The 21,330-nt window shown below is 47.0% G+C and overlaps 1 protein-coding gene across 2 annotated transcripts in view; it reads left to right on the top strand.

Annotated features, from left to right (window-relative positions):
* The first annotated feature begins 7,503 nt into the window (after positions 1-7,503).
* The window catches only part of CC2D2A (coiled-coil and C2 domain containing 2A), a 171,811-nt gene continuing 157,984 nt past the window's right edge, over positions 7,504-21,330 (top strand). Inside the window, exon 1 of one of the 2 annotated variants that reach the window (XM_077280027.1) lies at positions 7,504-7,750. In XM_077280027.1, coding sequence (XP_077136142.1) covers positions 7,712-7,750 — 39 coding nt within the window. In that variant the 5' untranslated portion in view covers positions 7,504-7,711. The remainder of the gene's footprint in view (positions 7,751-21,330) is intronic. The other variant, XM_077280028.1, reaches the window with a different exon arrangement.

Genomic DNA, 21,330 nt, shown 5'->3' with positions numbered 1-21,330 from the left:
CACAGTATAGATCATAACATTACTTTCAGTTTTAGAAGCACTGAGCCATCTACGTATGGCTCCTAGGAGGACTCACTTCCTAACCCCTGCGGGTTCACTTTCTGTCCTCTGTAACACATTATTAACTCTTTCTTTACAATAAACTAACTTTCTATGGAGGACTCAGGGTTTACCTTCTATCCCCACTTTCTATCAACATTATCAATCATCCCTTTTCTTCCGAGAAACATCATCATCATTTCTTCACAATTAACTGGTTGGATACATATAACTTTCTCATGTACATATTATCATCACTTTCTTTCATCAAACATTATTGCTACCTGTCTTAAAGCAATATCACCGTTTAAGTGCAACAATTGAACATCCCCTTTAAGAAGGGACCAAGTCTCTATGAGGTAGCATTTCTTCTCAAGCTACCAGTCCTTACTCAGCAAAGGTTCCAGTGTGGTATCTTCACAAAGAGTCCTTTTTGAAGTAAAACCAGTAGGGAGCGCCTTTAAGAAGGTGCAACTATTTACAATAAGTTTGTATCATGCACTGTTCATGATTGCGACAGTTCTTGATAACAGGAAACAAAAAGTAGAAAAACAAACCAAACAATTGGGATCCCGGGTCAACAAAGGGATCCCTTTAAAAAGTTAACCCTGAACGGGTTTAGCAGCAAACAGTGAACAAAGGGAGAACTATTTACATTGCCAAAGCATTCATGCTTACTCTTTTGGCGCAGCAGGTGGTTTCCTCCCGAGCCTCACCAGACCAACGGGTCGCGCTGGTGATCCAGGAAGTGGTTCTGGTCCCAGCAACGACAGGATCCCTCGCCGCGATGCTCTTTTCGCCGAGGATCCTGCACGCCCCCAGGGTACATGGTGGGTCCGGGTTCTCCGCTGCTCCGCTGGGTCAGGTTCCATTGCCTTTTCGGCAGGAGGCTCATCTTCAGATGTTGCAGCGGCAGCCTGGAGCGCGACGCACCGCTGGACACCCCGCGCCATCCAGCCAGCCTCGCCGGTTGCCCTCCTCCACCTAGTATAAGTGACAGCATCACCGGGCTCCAGGTCGCGAGCAAACCCTCTCCCGCAGGGCTCGACCTCCTCCCGGTCCACGTGGACTTGTAGCGGCTCCCCGATCTCCTGTATAACCCCTCTTCCATATCGGGGGTTGAAGGAGACCACCACACCCCAGTGGGACGATAAGACCTCCGCAACAGTGGTCAAATCAATCTGGGCTGCCGGTTGCGGTCGGTTCCGCCATGCAGCCATCAAGCGCCGCAGGTGCTCAGCCTCCGGCAGGATCTTCATGCCCGGGGCCTGCAGCGTACCTTCAGCCGCGGCCGGGTGGGAAGGAACAGGGGACACCGGAGATAGGTGGACTTCTGTGGGCCAACCTAGCCGAGCAAGCACGCGAGCATCGGCCTCCACGCGTCGCGCTATCTGGCGAGCCTCGGCTGCAGCTACACACTCCTCTGATGGAGGCAAGGGGGGTCGGCCCATCGGTAGCTCCGTGAGGGTCAGTTCCCGCAATGCTGGTGCCTCTGAGGCTGTGTCAGGCGGTGCAGCCTCAGGCTGGATCGGGTCAGTCCCCCGCGGGATTCTCGGTGTCGCCATCTTTGCTCCTTCTTCGGTGTCTTCTTCCCGCGGTCTTTTTCGTGGGCGGCCCCGTCTCCATGGTCTCCACCCTCCAAACAGGATAAGGAGGCGGACCTCGGCTGTTGACGGACACGTCCTCAGGACCAAGAAATGTTTAGACTGGGTGGCCATTGTTCTTCGCGCCTTCTAGCTTGACTACGCCTACTCCACGCCCCTCTTCCTCTCCTGCGCCTCTCCTCAGCGCTGCAATGGCGGCGGTTTTGGCGGTTAATGGCACAGCACAGTCTTTCAATAAAGTACAGTCCAAGCACAATAAGTCACAGTTCCAAGGCACACATGACCTGATTCTTCAGGCTTAAGTAGATCCTGTTTGTGACGCCAAGTTGGAGCGCCCCCACACCGCCGCAGGGCCTAGGGGTACCCGGAGCCGGGCCTCTAGGTCTCAGTCCTGGGGTTGTCACGGTGGCTAGACCCGGTCCGTGGCCCTGTCTGTCAGTGGGGGACGTCCAGTGAAATAAGTGGTGGTGTAACGGTGCAGTTGTGGGGTGCAAGTCGCGATAAATAACAAGGACACCAGGTTGCAGTCTCTTTACCTCTTTACTGAAGATCTCTGAGTCCTCAATCCAGAATACGGCTCACCAGGCTGCGCAAGTCCGGCCGGTCCAATGGCACTTCCAGAGTTCTCTTCACAGGAGGAAATCTGTGCCTTCCCCCTAGCGCTATGTGTTGTAGTCCTTCCCTGCTGTGCTTACGGAAAGTACCCCACAACTGTTGTGTCTGTTTCTGATGTTCCCTCACAACTCGATTAGATGATGTTCTGCTAATCCTCCGTCCCTCCCTGAGGTTCGGGTAGGAACGGCACCCGTTTGACGGGTAGGCCTGGAGTTCTTCCGGGACCCTAGAGACGCCCCTCTCCCACAATTGCCTCCCAAGACTTCATAGGTGATTTGAGTTAGACAGCCCGCCTGAGACTGACTGTCCTGCCGCTGTTTGGAGTATTGCTTGAAGCTGAATGTTATTCTACTCCCTCGGCGTTCCGGCCACCGGTAGTGCGCCTCAGTAGGATGTTGCTTCGGTCTTACAGCACGACTCCTACTGGTATTTCTCCTTTGCGTGATCCCGTTTCTCACTCAGCACAATCTATCTCTCTTCTAATCCTTTCTTGGGCACCGCCGCTACCCGGAGCAGGCACGGTCCCGTTACGTTCGTTCTCGTTGCCAAGCCTCTGTCAGGATCCCACCCCTGACAGAGACCCTACTGTATCTTCCCCTACAACACCCTCTGCCACAAGGTGTTGCCTGGTTCCAACCCAGTCAGCTTTTCTGATCTAACTTCCTGCCTGACCCCCAGTTTACCCACTATGGTGGGGAGTGGCCTAATGAATAGCACCCTTAGCTCCCCCCGGAGGCCCGGCTGTGAAATGTATTGGTGTCTGTGATACCTGATCAGATGAACTCCTTCAGTGCCATCGGACGCACCATAGCTCCCCATAGTGGCGGAGCCACAGTACTGCAACGACCAGGACTCTGGGGCGCTGCAGGTACGTCGCTAGTGTGAAAGTAGCCTAATTGAAATTGACTTATACAGAAACTGCCACTTTGAGTTGCCTCTTCCCCGTGTAAAGGCCCCGTCTCACACAGCGACGCTGCAGCGATACAGACAACGATGCTGATCGCTGCAGCGTCGCTGTTTTGTCGCTGTGTGGTCGCTGGGGAGCTGTCACACAGACAGTTCTCTCCAGCGACCAACGATCAGGGGAACGACTTCGGCATCGTTGAAACTGTCATCAACGATGCCGAAGTCCCCCTGCAGCACCCGGTAACCAGGGTAAACATCGGGTTACTAAGCGCAGGGCCGCGCTTAGTAACCCGATGTTTACCCTGGTTACCAAAAAAACTAACAGTACATACTCGCCTTTCGGAGTCCAGGTCCCTTGCCGTCTGCTTCCTGCTCTGACAGTGCCGCTGTACACTGAGAGCAGAGCGCAGCGGTGACGTCACTGCTGTGATCTGCTCTCACTTTCCGGCCGGCAGTCAGAGCAGGAAGCGGACGGCAAGGGACCTGGACACCGAAAGGCGAGTATGTACTGTTTGTTTTTTTGGTAACCAGGGTAAACATCGGGTTACTAAGCGCGGCCCTGCGCTTAGTAACCCGATGTTTACCCTGGTTACCAGTGAAGACATCGCTGGATCGGTGTCACACACACCGATTCAGCGATGTCAGCGGGACCTCAACGACCGAAAAAAGGTCCAGGCCATTCCGACACGACCAGCGATCTCACAGCAGGGGCCTGATCGCTGGTACGTGTCACACATAGCGAGATCGCTACTGAGGTCGCTGTTGCGTCACAAAACTTGTGACTCAGCAGCGATCTCGCTAGCGATCTCGCTATGTGAGACGGGGCCTTAATCCCTAGCATTAACCTGATTTATTCCCTGTTGCTCCCTGCGAGGAGGTTTACCCTTGTACCCTTATGACTATTAAATAAAAAGATTGTTTTCCCCTGTTAACCCTTGCTCTGTGCCCCTGTGTCGCTGCATCCATTTACCTGTGTTACATTTGGCATAGTCGGCAGGATGCAGTCTTTGGACACACATGCTGCAGATCAATCTACCATGAGTGCCCGAGGTCCAGCTTGCCATTGGGGGCCATGCTCAGCAATCTCCCAAAACTCACAGGGAATAATATGCTACGTGGGACTGGACCGAGAGGTTTAGGAGCATGCTGCGGATGCACCCGATGACCCTGCTATGCAAGGTGAGATTGCTTTGATGGCCCTGGATGGTGAGGCTTGGTTCTCGGTCATGTTCCGTCCCCCCCATGAGCGTGATACACTAGATAAGCTGAAGCAGATCCTAGAAGAAATGCATGGTGACCCCATTGTTGGGGAGCTGCGGATGCGACTGTTTCACCGCGTCCTGCAAAAAGGAAAGTCTGTGACCAGTATATCAATGTGTTGCAGGAGGTGAATGCGCATATCATTAAGATGGATGATGTCGTCATTTGTGTTGAGCGCAAGTGTTTCTCGAATTTGCATTGGGTGCTCGAGTATGCACTGAGTATCACAGATGCTCAAGTGACATTCTCAAGTTCCCCGCCCTGGCATGTTTTGCAACTGTTATACATCCAAAAAACCTGAGTATGGCAAGCAATCCCTGCATGTTTTTTTTGGCTGTCTAAGGCTGGTTTCACACTTGCGTTTTGATCTGCAGCGTTTAAAAAAAAAACGCATTTGGTGCAAAAACGCATGTAAACGTGTTTAAACGCTGCGTTTTTTAGACGCATGCGTTTTTGCATGCAGAAAAAAAATGCGGCGTTTTGACGCGTTTACATGCGTTTTTTCCTGCGTTTGCATTTTTTAAACACATGCTGAGAAGTGTGTGACAGCTGCCAATCATCAAAATCAACTAGAAAACCCACTATAAATAGAATTATCTAGGGTTAGGGTTAGGGTTAGGATCCCTAGGGTTAGGGTTAGGGGTAGCTTTTATTAGAAGAATGTCCTGGTCACCAGGTCACTGATAAGCCACCCCTCACCATCAAGGTGATAAAGGAATCCAAACCCTAACCCTACCCCTAACCCTAACCCTAGGGATCCAAACCCTAACCCTACCCCTAACCCTAGGGATCCAAACCCTAACCCTACCCCTAACCCTAACCCTAGGGATCCTAACCCTAACCCTAAGGGTTAGGATCCTAACCCTAACCCTAAGGGTTAGGGTTAGGATCCCTAGGGTTAGGGTTAGGATCCCTAGGGTTACTAGGGATCCTAACCCTAACCCTAACCGTTACCCTAGGGATCCTAACCGTAACCCTAAGGGTTAGGATCCTAGCCCTAACCCTAAGGGTTAGGGTTAGGATCCCTAGGGTTAGGGTTAGGATCCCTAGGGTTACTAGGGATCCTAACCTTAGGGTTAGGGTTAGGGTTAGGATCCCTAGTAACCCAAGGGTTAGGGTTAGGGTTAGGGTTTTCTTGTTTTTTTTTGGGTTTTCTTGTGTTTTTCTATAGAAACGCATGCGTTTATAAACGCATGCAAACGCATGTGCTTAAAAATGCATGCGTTTACATAGACAGCAATAAAAAATTTTGCCGCGAATAAACGCATGCGTTTTTTGCGGCAAAATAACGCCGCTAGAAATTACTACAGGTTGCATTTCTGCAACTAAACGCACGCATTAAAAAAACGCATGCGTTGCAAAAAACGCGTCAAAACGCATGCAAAAAACGCATGCGTTTTTAATGTTAAGTATAGAAAAAAAAGCATGCGTTTTTTAGCGCTAAAACGCAGCGGCAAAAGACGCAAGTGTGAAACCAGCCTAACAACCGTGAAGCATGCAGGGTGGAGAATCCAGCATGTCACCCGAACACCCGCGATACTCTATGCATACCCAGCACCCCAATTCTCAACTCTAGTCATCATATCATCAAATTTGTTGTTAAACTTTGGAAAAACCCTAACCCTAAGCCCATCCGTAACCCTAAGCCCAACCATAACCCTAAGCCCAACCTTAACAATAAACCCAACTTTAACAATATGCCCAACTCTAACAATAAGGCCAACCCTAACTCTATAAGCACAACCGTAACCCTAAAGGCAACTAATCAAATAAAGAAAAATACTAAAATAAAAAAAATTAATCTGACTAAGAGGATGACACACCTCGCTCCCGTTCCCTTGGCGCTCTGCTGTGGTCCCGGCGCCAGCTGATGACATCATTGCGTTAGCACAGCAGAAGCAATGAGAGCTCCCTTTTAGCTGCGCTGCAATTCTGCATCATCGTCCGATTCTCTTTCATGAGAGAATATACGCTTGTGTGACCTCGAACTTAGGCTTAGAGTATGGACAGCACTGTTCAGAAACTAGTTGCCTGGATGCCTGAATAGGCGTGCGTCCATTCTTTACTATTAAATGTATTTATAATTATTTTTGCTGCTTCTCTTTGTCACTCATGCTTTTAATCTGAACAATAAATGTAATTTTGTATGAAATAATTATGTATGTATAGTCTTTTTGGTGGCGGGGGGCAATATGGGGAGACATAATATGGGGCTTAGGCACTTTATCTTTTAAGACCTTAACAATGCTCACATGGATTAGCACTAGTGATGATGAGCGAATATCCTCATTACTCGAAATTTCTCGAGCACGCTCGGGGGTCCTCCGAGTATTTTTTAGTGCTCGGAGATTTAGTTTTTCTTGCTGCAGCTGAATGATTTACATCTGTAAATACATAAGTACATGTGGGGGTTCCCTAGCAACCAGGCAACCCCCACATGTACTCAGCCTGGCTACTAGCTGTAAATCATTCAGCTGCGGCAAGAAAAACTAAATCTCCGAGCACTAATAAATACTCGGAGGACCCCCGAGCGTGCTCGAGAAATCTCGAGTAACGAGTATATTCGCTCATCACTAATTAGCACCTCACTTTCCAGGGTCCTGAGTCTCCTCTGAATAGTTTTACACTGAAGCAGTTGCAGTTTGCATATTGCTGTAGACCTAGTCTGGGAAATTAGAGTGACTCTGAGGCTGCCGTCACACTAGCAGTATTTGGTCAGTATTTTACCTCAGTATTTGGTCAGTATTTTACCTCAGTATTTGTAAGTGAAAACCAGGAGTGGGTGATAAATACAGAAGTGGTGACGTGTTTCTATTCTAATTGTTCTACTCCTGGTTTTGGCTTACAGATACTGATGTAAAATACTGATAGTGTGACTATGGATTTATAGTGATTTTTTTTCTTCACTTTAGAGCACCCTGAATTAGTTTAGAAAATGATCCTCTAAATGAAATCATCCCTTAGGTCTGACCAGCTGTGATGCACTGTGGAACTACAACTCTCAGCAAGTCCGTGTCTGAAAAGATATGACACAACCTGTAGGAAAGCAGCATAAATGTTCCCTTTTTTCAATCCCAGCAGCTCTGCCCAGATCACACAGAGGGGATGCTGGGAGTGGGAGGGATTGGCACACAATGGCTGCCTCCAGTTACTATGTTGTCAGTAACTTTACTCTGCAGTGATGAGAGCAGATCTTATACTAATATGGTGGAGGCTGTAATGGGAAGATAAGTGGCAGTACAAGGACCCAGCAGGAGCCTGGCATCCCTGGCACAGGAGCTCCCAGCATGAGGGGCACAGAGGAGAAGCAGAGGATGATAGTGGAGGTGGGTCTGTGGTACATTGTAAACATGCGGGGATTCTTCCTCTCCTGTTTCTGCATGTGTGGTGGGTGTCTGGTCAGTGGCACTGTCAGAATTTCTTGTTGTGGCAGTGAAAGTGTTAACCTGGCAGCGTTGATTACCAGTGTGTGCCAGCACTGAAGAGGTTACAGTGTGCTTGTTGTGGGGAGGGTCCAGTATACTGTAGGGATGTTGCTATGATGGAGCTAAATAGAAACCAACTGCAGGTTAGGAGGAAAGGACAGAATGTGTCTGTGTGCCGCCATATGTATGAACAATGCCTGCAGCTTCCTCCCATTATGCCAGTGCCACTATACACATACTAATTTCCATACCGTAGATAGAAGTCTGCACATGCACATGTTAAAAGGACAGTATTTTTTTTTTTATGGGGGGGGGGGTCAAATCTGATGTGTGTCACTTTAAGAGGCAATAGCTCTGGAATGTTTCATCATATCCCAGTGATTTTCTTTTTTATTTTTCACGACCCATTATATTATATGACAATGGTAAATTTAGGTCGATATGTTTTGAATTTATTTATAAAAAAAAATATCAACCTTGATCATGTTGAAAAAATTAGCAATTTTCAACTTTGTATGATTATACCTTTATAAGGGTACGCTCACATCTACGTACCGTATATAAAGTAGCTGAGATTTTCAGCCAGAAAAGTTGGAGAGCGTCATGCGGCTTTTTTTTTTCTCACCTAGCATCTGTATGACGTGTTTTTAACATAAATTTTTACACCTGAGGCTCCAGGTCCGAAGTGCAGAGGTATCGTCTGCCCCGAGGAACATCCGGGCCTCAGCGCACTTCAGACAGCGATTCACCGCTTCCTCGTATGCGCCCTCATGCAGTTTTTTATTCCAGGATCCAGCAGGATTTACTGACCCCGGGTCGTACCAAAACGCTGGCCTCTTTTAGGCCCTCATATCGTGCTCACTACTCCAGTTTTCTTAAAGATTATTCTGATGAAGGTCTTAGGGTATGTGCACACGTCAGGATTTTGTCAGGATTTTTCATCAGGATTTGTAGCCAAAACCAGGAGTGGAACAATTAGAGGAAAAGTATAATAGAAACATATGCACCACTTCTGCATTTATCACCCACTCCTGGTTTTGGCTACAAAACCTGATGAAAAATCCTGACAAAATCCTGACGTGTGCACATACCCTTATAATCAGACCGAAAACGTTCAAATAACTAATCTTTGAACTGGATGCACAGTAAAAGGAATGTTCAACTTTTTCTTCAATACGAGTGCCAAGTTTTTTGTGATTTCTAACACAATGTCCATCAGCCCCTGGAATGTGGTCGGAGCCCCATGTAATCCAAAAGGCAAGACGACATATTGATAGAGACCCTCAGACATGATAAAGTTGGTCTTTTGCCGATTCTGTCACTGGTACCTGCCAGTAAACTTTGGTGAGATCGAGCATGGTGAAGTACTGGGCCTCCCCCAGTCTCAATTAGCTCTTCCACCCGGGGCATTGGATAGAGGTCAAATTTTGACACCTCATTTAATTTTCTGAAGTCATTACAGAATCGTCTGGCTTTGGTATTAGCACAATGGGGCTAGCCCACTCACTCCGGGACTCCTCGATGACTCCCAGCTGAAGCATTTGCTTAACTTCGGCTGCGATGGCTGTCATGCTGGATCACCGAGGTCCGCCCCAGCAACTTTGAGAATACATCCGTATTCTGTTGCACCAGAACCCGAGTTTCCCGTCCCTGCTGTTTGGTGAGAGCATCATTTATTTAACCTGTCCCCCGGCTGCGTCTTTGGCCGGTGCCAGAGGGTTCCCTGTTGATATGTCGCCTCCATGACCAAACATTCCGGATCCTTCCAGGCTTTTAGCAGGTTTACATGGTGCAGTTGTTCAGGTTTCCTCTTTCCGGGTTGGTACACTCTATAATTTACTTCTCCCACCTTCCCCTGTATCTCATATGGCCCTTGCCACTTGGCCATGAGTATACTCTCTGTGGTGGGCACTAGTACCAACACCCGGCCCCCTTCTTTAAAGGTCATGACCATGGCTCTTTTATTATGGGTGTGGCTCTGCGCGGCCTGGGCAACCATCAGATTCTCTTTTACTATAGACCTGACTACCGCAATCTGGTCCTGCATGCTTGCTACGTGCTTGATCACACTCCGATGTGGAGTTGGCTCCTGTTCCCATGACTCCTTAGCTACGTCGAGCAATCCCTTGGACACCTGCCATGTAATAGCTCAAACGTTGAGAAACCTGTGGACGCCTGTGGTACCTCGCATATAGCAAACATCAGATAGGGCAATAAAATATTCCAATCCCTCCCGTCCTTGGAGACCACCTTTTTAAGCATGGATTTAAGGGTCTTATTAAATCTCTCTACTAAGCCGTCAGTTTGTGGGTGGTACACCAACATGTGTAGCTGTTTGATTCAGAGCAGCTTACATAGCTTCTTGGTCAACTTGGACATAAAAGGAGTCCCCTGATCCATGAGGATCTTCTTTGGCAGCCCAAGGCGACAAAACATGGCAAACAGCTCGCGGGCTATTAGTTTTGCTGAGGTGTATCGCCTCTGGGTACCGCATGGCGTAGTCCACTCTAACCAAAATATGTTGATGGCCACGGGCAGATTTCACTATAGGCCCTACATATCCATTGCTATCTGCTCAAATGGTACCTCTATTATGGCAGAGGTACCAATGGACTCCAGTAGTTCCCGGTGGGTAAGGTTAGTTGGCACTCCGGACACAAGTCACAGTACCGCTGGACCTCTGCATAGACCCCATGCCAAACTAAACGCTGCAGTAATGCACTCCTGCGTCTTTTTGGTCCCCAAGTGCCCTCTCAGCACGTGGGTATGAGCCATTTCGAGCACCGCCTGATGGTAGGATTGGGGCACTACCAGTTGTTTTACCACCTCATCCTGGATTTTATCCACCCTGTATAATAAATCCTGGTGGATAGCAATGCGGGGAAAATCTGCCACGGCACCCGGTTGCTGAGCCACTCCATTTAGCTCCATTACCCTTTCTCATGCCCAGGCCAGAATAGAATTTTGGAGTTGAGATGTCCCAAACTTACCAGGGGACACTTCCAGCTCTGGGATCCTTAGAGTTTCCTCGACCTCTCCTTCCAGTACCTCTAGGGGAACCTATCAGGGTTACACTCTGTCCCTAGGTTGGCAACCCCTACGGCAGGCATCCCTGACTCGGGATCTTCGGGTTCCACGCCCAAAGTGACCAGGGACCAGAATAGGGGCAAGTCTCTTCCCAACACAGTCCCATATGGAAGAGTCTTCACCACTCCCACCACATGTTTGATTTCTCCACACGGTGTGGAAAAAGTAACCTCCGCAGTTGGGTTCTCTAGGAGTTCCCCATGTATACACACCACCCCACTTTCCATCCATTGGGGTGGTCCCAACAAGAGACCAATGGACAAGAGTCACTAAGCTCTCCGAGTCCAAGAGAACCTCCGTTTGCTTCCCATTGACCAGTATCTGGCACAGTTGGGGTTCACTGCTGGCAGTGCCTGTAGAGGCGGTGCAGACTGGCTGGGCATACATAGACACACGGCGAGTATACCCGCAGTCCATGGGTTGAGCTGTAAGGAGGCAGTTGGTAGCCACAGGTCCGGGCCCTTGGCACCGCCAACACTTAATAGCTGCAGCAAGACTAGACCTTAGGGCCCTTTTAGGGGAAGTGGGTCTCTTATCGCTCTCACTTCAGGTTATCCCCTCATTACGGGCTCGGTCCTGGCTGGCCCTAGCAGAGGGTCGGGGACCTTTCCCGGCTCCTGGGCTGGCGGTGCCTGACGTGACAGCCAAAGTGGAGCAGTGTCCTGTATAAAGTCCTGAGTGGCCGTATACCGCTCAACCAGTCCAACCACCTGGTGCAGAGTGCCCGGGTCCATTTGCTCCACCCAATGCTGTATGGCTGTTGGCAGAGCCCTCACCAGCCGGTTGACCACCACCCTCTCTACCATATGGAACAGGGTTAAGGTCTTAGGCTGAAGCCATTTCTTGTCCAGCTGCATCAAGTCATATGCCTGAGACCTGGCGGGTCGAGTCTCCACTAAGGACCATTGGAACACCCGTTGTGCATGAACATAAGTGGTAACCCCAGTCGGGCAAAGATCTCACCTCTTAGTTTCTCATAGTCCAGGGCATCCTCCCGACTGAGGTCCAAGTAGGCCTTCTGCTCATCTCCCGTCAGGAAGGGGACCACCACTTCAGCCCACTGGGATAATGGTAAGCTCTCCCACTCGGCTGTGCCCTCGAACGCGGTGAGGAATGCTTCCAAATCATCCTCAGGACTCCTCTTCCTCAAGGCTGACCACACTTTATACCGGGCCTCCGAACAGACCGTGGTCGCTGGGGAGGATGTCTCTCGCAGAGCCGCAATCTGTTGCAGAATCAAATTGTTGGTTTGCTGCTTCAGCTGAAACTCCTGCAACTTTTGCTTGTTGCACTTGAGAGGACCAACTGTCTTAGTATTTCCTCCATCTTGTCAGCAAGCTTGCGCTGCAGCGTTGCAGGCCTAATAACCGACATGCAGCACACTTTGGGTATGCCTCAGCCTGTCTGCCTGCATTCTCCAACCATGTGTAGTGCAGTGGGGTTGGTGCAGTGTGACAGACAGGCAGTGACCACAGGAAAGTTCACAACAAACGTGTTTAATGCCCAAGCTCACACAGTGTACAGCACACGGTAACCTCTGGATTGCAGCCGGGTAGTCACAACAGTCTGTTGCCGAGAGTGACTTCACCACCGTATCATGCTGCGGGGTGCCAGGCGTTCAATGCTCTTGGCTCTGTGTTACCTCACACAAGCTGGAGGTTGCAGAGCTACACAGACTGACACACCCAACCCTTTACTGCAGGGTTTTTACAAGGAATCTGTGGCCGTAGGCCACTTGTAAGACCTGGCCAGGTGGAAGTGGACCGCCCCATTACCATCCTGTAGTCCGCTCCAAAAATAAAAGCCCATGGCGGGTTTTCTTAAATCTTCCTTGGGCTAACAGCTTGCGCAAGACCAACACTTACTTTTATTTTGCACTGCAATCACAGCTATGCCAGTGACTGCAATACACTCCTGCAGCCTTAATATGCTTCTGTGCGCATCCCGGTGGCCACATAGCGACCCTCGCACATAGCTCCCAACCGTCCCTCATACTGCGGGACTGTCCCGATTGTGAAGCTGTGCCCCGCATTCCCCACAGACTCTGCTTCTCCCGCACAGCCAGCAGGAGAAGCAGCCGACACGCCCCCTTGATTAGGACACGCCCTCTGTGTCTTCTCCAGTGGTTCAGAGAGGGAGAGAGGACATTCTGAGGTGTGTGTGTGTTGGTTACTGTGTGGTGTTAGAGCAATCCAGTGATGCCTGTATTAGCCAGGGCAATCCAGTGCAGCCCGTTAGCCAGAGCAATTCAGTGCAGCCCGTTAGCCAGAGCAATCCAGTGCAGCCCGTTAGCCAGAGCAATCCAGTGCAGCCCGCTAGCCAGAGCAATCCAGTGCAGCCTGTTAGTCATAGGCACAGTGTGTGATATATATATATATATATATATATTATACTGTGTGCAGAATTATTAGGCAAGTTGTATTTTAGAGGATTATTTTTATTATTGATCAACAACTATGTTCTCAATCAACCCAAAAGACTCATAAATATCAAAGCTTAATATTGTTGGAAGTTGGAGTGTTTTTATTTTAGATTTGGCTATCTTAGGAGGATATCTGTTTGTGCAAGTAATTATTACTGTGCAGAATTATTAGGCAACTTAATAAAAACCAAATATATTCCCATCTCACTTGTTTATTTTCACCAGGTAAACCAATATAACTGCACAAAATGTAGAAATAAACATTTCTCACATGCAAAAACAAAACCCCCCAAAATTAGTGACCAATATAGCCACCTTTCTTTATGATGACACTCAGCAGCCTTCCATCCATAGATTCTGTCAGTTGCTTGATCTGTTTATGATCAATGTTGCTTGCAGCAGCCACCGCAGCCTCCCAGACACTGTTCTGAGAGGTGGACTGTTTTCCCTCCCTGTAGATCTCACATTTTATGAGGGACGACAGGTTCTCTATGGGGTTCAGATCAGGTGAACAAGGGGGCCATGTCATTATTTTTTCTTCTTTGAGGCCTTTACTGGCCAGCCACGCTGTGGAGTAGTTGGAGGCATGTGATGGAGCATTGTCCTGCATGAAAATCATGTTTTTCTTGAACGATACCGACTTTTTCCTGTACCACTGCTTGAAGAAGTTGTCTTCCAGAAACTGGCAGTAGGCCTGGGAGTTGAGCTTCACTCCATCCTCAACCTGAAAAGGTCCCACAAGTTCATCTTTGATGATACCAGCCCATAACAGTACCCCACCTCCACCTTGCTGGCGTCTGAGTCGGAGTGGAGCTCTCTGCCCCTTACTGATCCAGCCTCTTGCCCATCCATCTGGCCCATCAAGAGTCACTCTCATTTCATCAGTCCATAAAACCTTTGAAAAGTCAGTCTTAAGATATTTCTTGGCCCAGTCTTGACGTTTTATCTTTCTTGTACAAAGGTGGTCGTTTTTCAGCCTTTCTTACCTTGGCCATGTCCCTGAGTATCGCACACCTTGTGCTTTTTGTTACTCCAGTAACGTTGCAGCTCTGAAATATGGCAAAACAGGTGGTAAATGGCATCTTGGCAGCTTCACACTTGATTTTCCTCAATTCCTGGGCAGTTATTTTGCGCCTTTTTTGCCCAACACGCTTCTTGCGACCCTGCTGGCTATTTGCCATGAAATGCTTGATTGTTCGGTGATCACGCTTCAAAAGTTTGGCAATTTCAAGACTGCTGCATCCCTCTGCAAGACATCTTACAATTTTGGACTTTTCAGAGCCCATCAAATCTCTCTTCTGACCCATTTTGCCAAAGGAAAGGAAGTTGCCTAATAATTAAGCACACCTTATATAGGGTTTTGATGTCATTAGACAACACCCCCTCCTCATTACAGAGATGCGCATCACCTGATTTACTTAATTGGTAGTTGGCTCTCAAGCCTGAACAGCTTGGAGTAGGACAACATGTATAAAAAGTATCATGTGATCAAAATACAACTTGCCTAATAATTCTGCACAAAGTCTATGTATGTATCCTTTATATACTACAGCAGTTATGGAGTGGAGCCAGTAGATAGAGATGTTGTCCGAGTGCATGCAGAGTTCGCAGAGCTGAGCTAAATTGTAATGTGCAGGATCTGTGAGGCAGCAGTGTGGACAGCGACAGGTTGTGAAATCTTTGCCTGCATTGTAAGCAGAGCTGCTGGGACACATCTACAGCCCCACCTGTACACTGGCATCGTCATGTGTGGCCATTTTACAGTATGGAGCACTGTGTGGCCATTAAACAGTATTGAGTATCGTGTGGGGCCATTATACTGTATGGAGCACTGTGTGGCCATTATATGGTATGGAGCACTGTGTGGCCATTATACGGTATGGAGCACTGTGTGGTCATTATACAGTATTGAGCATCATGTGGGGCAGTTGTACAGTATGGAGCACTGTGTGGCTATTATATAGTATGGGGCATCATGTGGGGCCATTATACAGTAAGGAGCATCATGTGGCCATTATACAGTATGGAGCATCATGTGTGGCCATTATACAGTATGGAGCATCATGTGTGGCCATTATACAGTATGGAGCACTGTGTGGCTATTATATACTATCAGGCATCATGTGGGGCCATTATACAGTATGGAGCATCATGTGTGGCTATTATATAGTATGGAGCATCATGTGTGACCATTATACAGTATGGAGCATCATGTGTGGCCATTATACAGTATGGAGCATCATGTGTGGCCATTATACAGTATGGAGCACTGTGTGGCCATTATACGGTATTGAGCATCATGTGTGGTCATTATACAGTATTGAGCATCATGTGTGGCCATTATACAGTATTGAGCATCATGTGGGGCCATTATACAGTATGGAGCACTGTGTGGCCATTATACAGTATTGAGCATCATGTGTGGCCATTATACAGTATTGAGCATCACGTGTGGCCATTATAAAGTATGGAGAACTGTGTGGCCATTATACAGTATTGAGCATCAAGGTGTGGCCATTATACAGTATTGAGCATCATATGTGGCCATTATACAGTATGGAGCATCATGTGGGGCCATTATACAGTATGGAGCATCATGTGGGGCCATTATAAAGTGTGGAGCATCATGCGGGGCCATTATACAGTATAGAGCACTGTGTGCCCATCATACAGTATGGAGCACTGTGTGCCCATCATACAGTATGGAGCACTGTGTGACCATCATACAGTATGGAGCACTGTGTGGCCATTATGCAGTATGGAGCACTGTGTCCATTATACAGTATTGAGCATCATGTGTGGCCATTATACAGTATGGAGCACTGTGTGGCCATTATACGGTATTGAGCATCATGTGTGGTCATTATACAGTATTGAGCATCATGTGTGGCCATTATACAGTATTGAGCATCATGTGTGGCCATTATACAGTATGGAGCATTGTGTGGCCATTATACAGTATTGAGCATCATGTGTGGCCATTATACAGTATTGAGCATCGTGTGTCCATTATACAGTATGGAGCACTGTGTGGCTATTATACAGTATGGAGCATCATGTGAAGCCATTATACAGTATTGAGCATCATGTGTGGCCATTATACAGTATTGAGCATCATGTGTGGCCATTATACAGTATGGAGAACTGTGTGGCCATTATACAGTATTGAGCATCAAGGTGTGCCCATTATGCAGTATTGAGCATCATGTGTGGCCATTATACAGTATGGAGCATAATGTGGGCCATTATACAGTATGGAGCATCATGTGGCGCCATTATACAGTGTGGAGCATCATGCGGGGCCATTATACAGTATGGAGCATCATGTGTGGCCATTATACAGTATTGAGCATCATGTGTGGCCATTATATAGTATGGAGCACTGTGTGGCCATTATACAGTATGGGGCACTGTGTGGCCATTATATAGTATGGAGCACTGTGTGGCCATTATACAGTATGGGGCACTGTGTGGCCATCATACAGTATGGAGCACTGTGTGGCCATTATGCAGTTTGGAGCACTGTGTCCATTATACAGTATTGAGCATCATGTGTGGCCATTATACAGTATTGAGCATCATGTGTGGCCATTATGCAGTATGGAGCACTGTGTCCATTATACAGTATGGAGCATCATGTGTGGCCATTATATAGTATGGAGCACTGTGTGGCCATTATACAGTATGGAGCACTGTGTGGCTATTATACAGTATGGAGCATCATGTGAAGCCATTATACAGTATTGAGCATCATGTGTGGCCATTATACAGTATTGAGCATCAAGGTGTGTCCATTATACAGTATTGAGCATCATGTGTGGCCATTATACAGTATGGAGCATAATGTGGGCCATTATACAGTATGGAGCATCATGTGTGGCTATTATATAGTATGGAGCGTCATGTGTGACCATTATACAGTATGGAGCGTCATGTGTGACCATTATACAGTATGGAGCATCATGTGTGGCCATTATACAGTATGGAGCATCATGTGTGGCCATTATACAGTATGGAGCACTGTGTGGCCATTATACGGTATTGAGCATCATGTGTGGTCATTATACAGTATTGAGCATCATGTGTGGCCATTATACAGTATTGAGCATCATGTGGGGCCATTATACAGTATGGAGCACTGTGTGGCCATTATACAGTATTGAGCATCACGTGTGGCCATTATAAAGTATGGAGAACTGTGTGGCCATTATACAGTATTGAGCATCAAGGTGTGGCCATTATACAGTATTGAGCATCATATGTGGCCATTATACAGTATGGAGCATCATATGTGGCCATTATACAGTATGGAGCATCATGTGGGGCCATTATACAGTGTGGAGCATCATGCGGGGCCATTATACAGTATAGAGCACTGTGTGCCCATCATACAGTATGGAGCACTGTGTGACCATCATACAGTATGGAGCACTGTGTGGCCATTATGCAGTATGGAGCACTGTGTCCATTATATAGTATTGAGCATCATGTGTGGCCATTATACAGTATGGAGCACTGTGTGGCCATTATACGGTATTGAGCATCATGTGTGGTCATTATACAGTATTGAGCATCATGTGTGGCCATTATACAGTATTGAGCATCATGTGTGGCCATTATACAGTATGGAGCATTGTGTGGCCATTATACAGTATTGAGCATCATGTGTGGCCATTATACAGTATTGAGCATCGTGTGTCCATTATACAGTATGGAGCACTGTGTGGCTATTATACAGTATGGAGCATCATGTGAAGCCATTATACAGTATTGAGCATCATGTGTGGCCATTATACAGTATTGAGCATCATGTGTGGCCATTATACAGTATGGAGAACTGTGTGGCCATTATACAGTATTGAGCATCAAGGTGTGCCCATTATGCAGTATTGAGCATCATGTGTGGCCGTTATACAGTATGGAGCATAATGTGGGCCATTATACAGTATGGAGCATCATGTGGCGCCATTATACAGTGTGGAGCATCATGCGGGGCCATTATACAGTATGGAGCATCATGTGTGGCCATTATACAGTATTGAGCATCATGTGTGGCCATTATATAGTATGGAGCACTGTGTGGCCATTATACAGTATGGGGCACTGTGTGGCCATCATACAGTATGGAGCACTGTGTGGCCATTATGCAGTTTGGAGCACTGTGTCCATTATACAGTATTGAGCATCATGTGTGGCCATTATACAGTATTGAGCATCATGTGTGGCCATTATGCAGTATGGAGCACTGTGTCCATTATACAGTATGGAGCATCATGTGTGGCCATTATATAGTATGGAGCACTGTGTGGCCATTATACAGTATGGAGCACTGTGTGGCCATTATACAGTATGGAGCATCATGTGAAGCCATTATACAGTATTGAGCATCATGTGTGGCCATTATACAGTATGGAGAACTGTGTGGCCATTATACAGTATTGAGCATCAAGGTGTGTCCATTATACAGTATTGAGCATCATGTGTGGCCATTATACAGTATGGAGCATAATGTGGGCCATTATACAGTATGGAGCATCATGTGGCGCCATTATACAGTGTGGAGCATAATGCGGGGCCATTATACAGTATGGAGCATCATGTGTGGCCATTATACAGTATTGAGCATCATGTGTGGCCATTATATAGTATGGAGCACTGTGTGGCCATTATACAGTATGGGGCACTGTGTGGCCATCATACAGTATGGAGCACTGTGTGGCCATTATGCAATTTGGAGCACTGTATCCATTATACAGTATTGAGCATCATGTGTGGCCATTATACAGTATTGAGCATCATGTGTGGCCATTATGCAGTATGGAGCACTGTGTCCATTATACAGTATGGAGCATCATGTGTGGCCATTATATAGTATGGAGCACTGTGTGGCCATTATACAGTATGGAGCACTGTGTGGCCATTATACGGTATGGAGTACTGTGTGGCCGTATTTTTTTCTGTTTATAATTATTGTTTATGAAACAGTGTGATCAGCAGTTCTAATTGGGTGTGGTTGGGGCGTGGATATGGGTGTGACTAGTTGTGAAATGGGCGTGGCCTAAAATTTGCCGCGGTGCGCTGTGCCCGCCACTACCTTTGTCCCTCTTTGCCTTCTTCAAAAGTTGGTAGGTATGCCCTCGCATATAACGCCGGTCACTGCCTCACACCGTGAAAAACACATATAGAGGACGTATATGAAACACAAATGTCTGAAGCCTAAGAGTTCAGATTATTGCAACCAATCTGTATTGTCATGTCTCTATTCATTGATCTATTCTCATCTGCGTTTGAGGCTCAGTGCAGGTCCAAAAAAATGCTGTATATTGCTTTATTTTGTCCAGTGTAATACCGCTTCCCATGATGGAAAAAACATGATCAACCCCATTATATACACAAGGGACTCTGTCTAGTGCTCCTTGTGTCCTACATGTAAGAGATCCATTGCTGCCTGTTTGTTAGGCAATCCCTGCATGTATTGCAGTAGTCGAACAGCCGCGAGACATACAGGCACGGGGAGTCAAACATATTTTTGGAGGACGCCAAAGTCAATCGATTACCACCCAAGCATGCTAACACGTTTGATCATCACTATTTACTACCCATTTTTATGGATGCCATGTAATACCCCATTTTATCTGTAGTGGCCGCTATAGGAGAAATGTTCATCCTCCAAAGATACCGGCTGATCGCTAGGTTTATCTAGCCGCTGCGTGAAATCAGCTGATCACCAGCTGATTTAACTGCAGAAGTGTTACAATAATATTAGAAAATCTGTTATTACATAATATATTTGGATAGACATTAAGTTCTATTCCAGAGATTACTGTTATTGACTTTCTCCGTCTTATCACTGCGGTCTTTGTTTTTATGTGTGATGTGTCATACATTTCTAACTAAGTCCATGTTTTAAGAAACCTTATCAGCCCAGTGTATGGCGGTGGGATGACCTCAGACAGAGCTCGGGGAAGCTTATAGGTCTGCGGTGCTTTTCTAGATGATGAAACTCATGTGGAATTTTACAGCTTATTCTGCATCTTGACGCATTGGAAAGTGTTCATGAAGATGTATAATGCTTGGTCTAATGCAGACGACCAGGCAGAGTGTGTCCTCTGAAACCAGTTGATTAGACATTTATTGTGTAGTTCGGTTTATTACGGTCAATGCATAGGATATAATATAATATATACATGCGCATCATTACACAAACCCTTGCCAAACTAGAACTATGGTTTTACCTTCGCGGCTAATATGACTTGTGCAATTCTGTGCTCTGTGCCCCTTATGGAGAGCTCTAAACTGGTGCGGTAATATCACCAGTGCTGCTGTAGCCATGAATGTCAGGGCCATGGCTCAGGCTGCAGTCACGCCGGTGCCTGAGGGAGAACAAAGACCCCCTCTGCTACATAAGAAGACCCCACTATTATAAATGCTGCACAGTACAAAATATTAAATATATTGCTTTGTTTTTTTTTTCTGCAGGCAAAACCTGCTCTCTTGGCAGTAAAAAGAAAAAGATGTTGCTTAAAAAAGCAGGTTTTGCCGCATTTTTTTTTTCGCGTCATTTTTCATGCTGATACAGCTAAGTGCCTGTTGATCCTGAGTTTTCTGCACCAAAAACGCAAGTAGTATACCGTAAGTGGGAAAATCTTTCTTTTAGATGCCAAAAGATCAGCCTGCCTTCAGATCAGACTTAGGCTACGTTCACACATTGTGTTTCTGCAGCGTTTTGTTTGCGCCTTTTTTTTTTACTGTCAGCTGCGTTTTACAGGACCAACAAAGTATGAGACTTCAGAAATCTCACGCACACACATTTTTTTTTTTTAATTGCGGTGCTGGAGTGGTGCTTCTAATCTTTAAATTATCTGTCGTTAGTCTTATACTCACCTGTCGCAGTCTTCACTTTCTATCACTGCCGCTCCCATTGGTCTCCAACAGTTTGTGACCTGCCGGATGTCTCCAGTGTTTGCTGGAG

Source organism: Ranitomeya variabilis, chromosome 1 (assembly GCF_051348905.1).
Source record: "Ranitomeya variabilis isolate aRanVar5 chromosome 1, aRanVar5.hap1, whole genome shotgun sequence".
NCBI classification, from domain to species: domain Eukaryota; kingdom Metazoa; phylum Chordata; class Amphibia; order Anura; family Dendrobatidae; genus Ranitomeya; species Ranitomeya variabilis.
This window is presented reverse-complemented; position numbering and strand designations above follow the sequence as displayed.